The sequence below is a fragment of the Colobus angolensis genome, unplaced genomic scaffold (genome assembly GCF_000951035.1).
Source record: "Colobus angolensis palliatus isolate OR3802 unplaced genomic scaffold, Cang.pa_1.0 Scaffold44, whole genome shotgun sequence".
In the NCBI taxonomy this organism is placed as follows: Eukaryota; Metazoa; Chordata; class Mammalia; order Primates; family Cercopithecidae; genus Colobus; species Colobus angolensis.
In genome coordinates, this window is record NW_012117821.1 from 2,549,772 (window position 1) to 2,556,827 (window position 7,056).

The 7,056-nt window shown below is 50.3% G+C and overlaps 1 protein-coding gene across 1 annotated transcript in view; it reads left to right on the plus strand.

Annotated features, from left to right (window-relative positions):
• Positions 1-6,336, plus strand: part of UBAC1 (UBA domain containing 1) — a 56,144-nt gene extending 49,808 nt beyond the window's left edge. The window contains exons 10-11 of the mRNA XM_011957415.1: positions 642-780; positions 5,791-6,336. Of these exons, the coding sequence (XP_011812805.1) occupies positions 642-780; positions 5,791-5,906 (255 nt within the window). The 3' untranslated portion in view covers positions 5,907-6,336. The remainder of the gene's footprint in view (positions 1-641; positions 781-5,790) is intronic.
• The last annotated feature ends 720 nt before the right edge of the window (positions 6,337-7,056 follow it).

Below are 7,056 nucleotides of genomic sequence, written 5' to 3' on the forward strand. Positions count from 1 at the left end.
CGATTTTGAATTCCTGGCTTCGATCGATCCTCCTGCTTTGGCTTCCGAAGTGCTGGGATTACATGCATGAGCCACCACACCCAGCCCATTTATCTGATCAAACTGACTCTAAGAATGATTCCTGTCCTTTGCCCGTGTGCCAGCTGGGCTGATGGAGCTGTGCCTGAGGAGGGCCCTGTGATGGCCGACACCCCCCCACCATCCCCCATGCCAGTGGAGTTGGTGGCTCACACCTCCAAGACAGAGATGAGGAGCCTGTGTCCTCATGGCTCCAGCACTACTGACTGCCCATAACAGGACCACAGGCAAACTGGGCACTTGGTACATTTGTTAATTACTTTTCCAGCACTTCTGGGTGAGCCATGCTGGCCCAGGTAGCCGAGAAGCGGCAGCAGTCAGCGATCTGCAATGCCAGCGTCTGCAGAGAAAAGCAGACTAGCTCTTCCTTCTCAGTCTGGCCTGGTCTGACGTGCACAGCAGTGAATCCAGACTGGGCTTGTCTTCATGGTAGGGTCCCTTCCAGTGAGATCAGCCTCAGGGGCTCAATAGAAAGGTGCAGGAGCCGTTGTGCCTGCTGCTGGTGGTGTCTTGCAGAGGCACTGAAGGCACTAACAGTGGCATTGGTGCTCTTGGCTTTGCAGTGCGAGTGGCTGTTGGGAGACCGGAAGCCCTCTCCGGAGGAGCTGGACAAGGGCATCGACCCCGACAGTCCTCTCTTTCAGGCCATCCTGGATAACCCGGTGGTGCAGCTGGGCCTCACCAACCCAAAAACATTGCTAGGTATGTGCGCCTTCTTTATGCTAAGTCGCGGGTCGGGGAGGCTGGCTGGTTCCCTTGTAGGACATGCGGGTGCTTTGGAGGCAACGCGGAGGATCCAGCGCTGAGGATCGCCATGCGCTGGCAGCACGTCCTGCCATGCAGGTTGGCATCCTGCGGGTGTAGCTCTGCTACGTCACCATGGAGCCCACAGGTCAGGTTCTGATCGTGGTGTGACTGTCTTCTGCATGATGACTCTGACACAGGCTTCAGAAAGCTAGTGCCAGTGGCTTTCCGAGGGCCAGCAGGGTGGAGACCACACCAGCAGCTTAGGAACTCACATGAGAACAAGGCGTGGTGTGGGCTTTTGCTCTTACTATTCCTCAGGGTCTTCGATGGCAATTGTTTATTTGTATTGTCAGAACCTACATGCAAAAGTGTATATGATGTTGTAACTTTAAAGAAGGATAAAACTAATAGCCATGTATCTGCCATTCAGCTCTGGGCCTGGGGTGCCCCTCCCCTACGCAACTCGTGCCTCCATCCAGCCTGGTTGTCGCCGTGGCCGCGGCTTACCTCTCTGCTTCCCTGTAGAGTTTTGCCATATTTGTGTCTCCTCAAATAATCTCTCATTTGTTACTACCTTTGTGTAAGTAGAATCACGTTTTAAGCAGGGCTCTGTGACTGACTGACTGCGTTCTTTGTGGGGGTTGTGGAGTATTTTGTTGATGGAAGGCACCGGGAATCCAGGGGTCATTGGGTTGTCTGCATGTGGTGCCACTCCTGATGTTCCCCCCTTTTTTTTTATTTTTTGAGACAGCGCCTCCCCTTGTCACCCAGGCTGGCGTGTAATGGCGTGATCTCGGCTCACTGCAACCTCCGCCTCCCAGGTTCAAGCAATTCTCCTGCCTCAGCCTCCTGAGAACCTGGGATTATAGGCATGCATTACCACGTCTGGCTAATTTTTTGTATTTTAGTAGAGACGGGTTTCACCATGTTGGCCAGGCTGGTCTTGAACTCCTGACTTCATGATCCACCCGCCTCGGCCTCCCAAAGTGCTGGGATTACAGACCTGTTGGTCCCCAGGAGCCGAGTTCCGGGATGTTGGGAGGGCCTTTGCCACCCAAGCAAGCTGAAAGTGTCTCTGGAAGCTGTGATGGCCGTGCCCTGATCTTGAAGGCTGGCCTTCTTTCAGAAGTGTATTGGCTGTCAGTAGAACCTTGGCCGTGAGAGACCTTTCGCTCAGTGTTTGGCCTTCTTTTCTCTTGGATTGTTTTCTTTTCTTTTTTTTTTTTTTGAGACGGAGTCTTGCTGTGTCGCCCAGGCTGGAGTGCAGTGGCCGGATCTCAGCTCACTGCAAGCTCCGCCTCCCGGGTTCACGCCATTCTCCTGCCTCAGCCTCCCGAGTAGCTGGGACTACAGGCGCCCGCCACCTCGTCCGTCTAGTTTTTTGTATTTTGTATTTTTTAGTAGAGACGGGGTTTCACCTTGTTAGCCAGGATGGTCTCGATCACCTGACCTCGTGATCCACCTGTCTCGGCCTCCTAAAGTGTTGGGATTACAGGCGTGAGCCACCACACCCGGCCTGGATTGTTTTCTTATTCATTCGGAAAGGTCCTCACCTCCTGGATGCTGACCCTTTTCCCATTTATTTGTGCTGCAGATGCCGTTGTTCAGTTTCTGGCTTATTTGCTCATGCTGATGGGCAGAATCCTATGTTTTGATATCCTTCAGGGTGATTTTTTTTTAGGATGTGAACTTTTAAAGAAAACCTTCCATGGCGGGGTGTGGTGGCTCACGCCTGTAATCCCAGCACTTTGAGAGACCAAGGCAGGTGGATCACGAGATCAGGAGTTCAAGACCAGCCTGGCCAAGATTGTGAAACCCTGTCTCTACTAAAAATACAACAAATTAGCTGGGTGTGGTGGCATGCGCCTGTAATCCCAGCTACTCCAGAGCTGAGGCACAGAATTGCTCAAACCTGGGGGGCGGAGGTTGCAGTGAGCCGAGATCGTGCCACTGCACTCCAGCCTGGGCGACAGAGCGAGACTCCATCTCAAAAAAAAAAAGAAAAAAGAAAACCCTCCTATCCCAAAGTCAGAAACACGTTTTCCTTTTTAAAATTTTTTTTCCAAATATTTTAAAAGTTTCTCTTATTTAAGTCCATAATCTACCTAGAAGTATGTGTGTGGTGTGAGGTAGGGATCTTCTTTGTACCCAAAATCTAAAACTTGAGAATGGTCTTTTGTGAGTTTATTTTTATTCTTAGTGATTCCTTTCACACTGAAAGCATATTCCTCCTAGCTCTCCAGCTGTTTGTATACCTTAGGATATTATTGTGTGCTGCCTTGGGGTCCATCCAAGAACTTTTTTTTTTTTTTCTAATAGAAATAGACTCTTTCTCTGTCACCCAGACTAGAGTGCAGTGATGGCACCACTGTCCATGCTAGATCTGCCCCCAGCACACACACTTGCCCACCTCCATATCATAGACAAGACCTCCATTGTTTTAAGTTGTATTCTTTTTGGTATTAGCAATGTTGAATACTTTCCTCTTGGCCATTACATTTCTTCTTTTACATATTGTCTATGCATGTCATCTATTTGTTTTCTTTCTGTTTTTGGAGACAGGGTCTTGCTCTGTCACCCAGGCTGGAGTGCAGTGGTGCAATCACAGCTCACTGCAGCCTTGACCTCCTGGGCTCAAGTCATCCTCCTGGGTAGTTATGACTACAGGCACACACGACCATACCCAGCTAATTTTTTTGTTGTTGTTGAGATAGGGTCTCATTTTTTTTGCTCAGGCTAGTATTGAACTCCTGGCTTCAAGCAAGCCTCCCACCTCTGCCTTCTAGAGTGCTGGGATTACAGGCATGAGCCATTGCACCCGGCACATCTGTTTTTCTATTGCAATATTAATCCTGGAGCTTCCTTAATAGCTTCTTGGATGTTAAGCACATCTGCCTTTGTTGTGTGTTGTAAACGGTTTTTGCTCTCTAATTTTGTGCGGCATTTTCTGACATACAGAAGTTAGGATATAGAGAAGAAAGTCCTTTCTCAGGTTGGGCATGGTGGCTCATGCCTGTAGTCGTAGCACTTTGGGAGGCTGAGGCAAGAGGATCACTTGAGCTCAGGAGTTCGAGACCAGTCTGGGTAACATAGCAGGACCTCCTCTCTACTAAAAAAAGCAAACAAACAAAAAAGCAAAATCAGCCGGGAGTGGTGGCACATGTGCCTGCAGTCCCTGCTACTCAGGGGACTGAGGTGGGAGGATCATTGAGTCCAGGAGTTCAAGGCTGCAGTGAGCTGTGATCACGCCACTGGACTCCGGCCTGGGCAACAAAGCAAGTCGTCTCCAAAAAAATTAAATTCTTAGATAAATACTCATCTGTGTGGTTTTTCATATTTAACTCTTTATCTTTTTGTTCAACTCTTTCATCCTTCCAGAATTTATTTTGCTGTCTTCGAGAGGAAATGGGAAATTAAGTTTCCCGCCCTGTGTGTGAAACAGCTGTTTCGTACCTTATAGTTTGTTCTCGTAGACATCAGGTTGTCATTGTCTTTCTGGGACTTTTTCTGAGTTTTTTTTTTTGAGATGGAGTCTCGCTCTGTCACCCAGGGTGGAGTGCAGTGGCACGATCTTGGCTCACTGCAAGCTCCGCCTTCCGGGTTCACGCCATTTTCCTGCCTCAGCCTCCTGAGTAGCTTGGGACTATAGGCACCTGCCACCATGCCCGGCTAATTTTTTATATTTTTAGTTTCACCGTGTTAGCCAGGATGATCTCGATCTCCTGACCTTGTGATCCACCCGCCTTGGCCTCCCAAAGTGCTGGGATTACAGGCATGAGCCATCACGCCCGGCTTTTTCAGAGATTTTTTTTTTTTTTTGAGACGGAGTCTCACTCTGTCGCCCAGGCTGGAGTGCAGTGGCGCGATCTCAGCTCACTACAAGCTCCGCCTCCCGGGTTCACGCCATTCTCCTGCCTCAGCCTCCCGAGTAGCTGGGACTACAGGCGCCCGCCACCTCGCCCGGCTAATTTTTTGTATTTTTAGTAGAGACGGGGTTTCACCGTGTTAGCCAGGATGGTCTCGATCTCCTGACCTCGTGATCCACCCGCCTTGGCCTCCCAAAGTGCTGGGATTACAGGCTTGAGGCACCGCGCCTGGCCTCAGAGATTTTAAAGTAGTTTTTGGGGACTTTTAATCAGAGCACCAGGGATTGTTTTAGGGCCTGGGGGTTGTTTCCAATCACGAACAGAGCCAAGTCGGGTTCACTCTGAGCTCTGTGCTCAGCCACGGGCTACTGGGCCGTGAATGGCTGTGAACTCCTGTAGTGAGCACTGTCCCTGGAGCCTGTAGACCTGGGGCCACTTATGCTGAAGCGCACCCATGTGTGTCAGGTCAGCATGGAGCCATCGATCCTGCAGAGGGGCCGGCAGCCAGCAGAACGTGTGCTCCCTCACAGTGGGTGGAGCGGAGAGCTGTTTGCTGAAATCCACCTGTTTGGGGGAAACAGCTTTGTAAAGCTGTTAAAACCCAAGTTTCCATTTGGAAGAAGTGCTGTGTTGCATTTTAAATGCGCTGGTTTTTTTAAAGAAGTAATTTTCTTAAGGCTGAGCATTACATTTTTCCAGTTTGTTGTTAACTTTGCAACAGTGTCTTTGTGTGTCCTTTCTGCATCTGCTGACCTTCTCGGGGTGGGATTGGAAGTGGAGTTGTTGGGGGAGATGATTTTTGAGCCCTGGCGGCTGCCAGACAGCTGCCCAGAGTGTGGGTGCCATGAGCATGCACAGGCATGCTGCCCACCTGCCAGAATTGAGTGCATGATTGTGATCAGATCTGATTTGGTGGGTGCATCTGACAGAGTTGGGTGGGTTTCAGCCTGAGAGTGCACACTTAGCAGCAAGCTGTGTGTGGCCTTTGTATTGGAGACACACCCTCTTCGTTAGGAAGCTGCCGAAGAGGAAAGTCACACCGGTGCCTGTTGGCTGAGTGGGGGCATGGGCAGTTAGGCTGGCTCTGTTTTCCCTGCAGCGTTTGAAGACATGCTAGAGAACCCGCTGAACAGCACCCAGTGGATGAATGATCCGGAAACGGGTCCTGTCATGCTGCAAATCTCTAGAATCTTCCAGACACTAAATCGCACGTAGGTGGCGCCGTTCCCCTCGGCTGTCTGGCCACAGCAGCCCCCCGGCGCGGCCCGAGACTGGGCAGAGTGGACCTCACCTGGAAACTCACCTTCAGCACCTTGGCCCTGGACTGTTAGAGGCACCGCGGCTGCTCCCGCTCTCTGATCTTATTGCTTATAAACTTCGGTGACGGTCGTGTGTAAAGCTGTATTTTTAGCATCTGCCAGGTGTTTACAAAAAAGTGGTTGTCGTGCTGGGAAGTGGAGTGAGGGCCTCCTCTCCAGTGCGCCTCCGGGCTCTTGAGTTGCTGCTTGAATTGCCCCGTAGACATTTGCTTGGAGAGTCCACGTGTTATTTGACGGAGGTAGGTTTCAACCCAGAGTGTTAACGTCAAGCATGCTACTTTAGTCACTCACAGATGACTTTTCTTTAATAAAATCCCTTTTCCTATTTCCTATCTTGGTCTTTTCTTGGTGCCGCAGAAGCAGCCCATGCGTCCCTGGGAGGCTGCATCCCCACGGCTCCGTGCTCGCTGCTCCCACCCGGGGTGGGCGCTGGGGCCACTGCGGCATGTGGGTGGTCTTGTGGCGTCGTTTGGTGGGCAAAGCCTCGTGTTGTATTGGATTTAAGGGACTGGAGCTGAGCCCGTATTCCCGGGACACAGGTGCTGGGCCTGAGCACGGCAGCCCCTGCCTGCCTCTGGCTTCCTCCTTTTTTTTCGTTTTAAAAAACATTACCATTACCTGTGTCTTAAAATGAGAAAATGAGTTTTGTTTTTTGTGAAGCCTGCTCATTGTTGTTGGAAGCAGTCAGTTCCAAGCTGTTTGTTTTGAACTTCCCTTCCCTGCCCACTGGTGTGGGAACCTTAGCAGAGCTCTGGCTGCATTTTAGCTGAGTAAGAATGTTTTCAGAAAATGTTTCTCTTCACACGTTTAGGTCTCTTCATTGTTTTTGAGGTTTATATTTAAAACTAAAGTTAGTTTAAACTCTTTGGGCAGAAATACTAAAAATGCTTTTCAAAAGTTGCGAATCTCACTTTTTTTTTTTTTTTGAGACAGAATCTCGCTCTGTCGCCCAGGCTGGAGTGCAGTGGTACGATATTGGCTCACTGCAAGCTCCGCCTCCCGGGTTCACGCCATTCTCCTGCCTAGTCCCGAGTAGCTGGGACTAC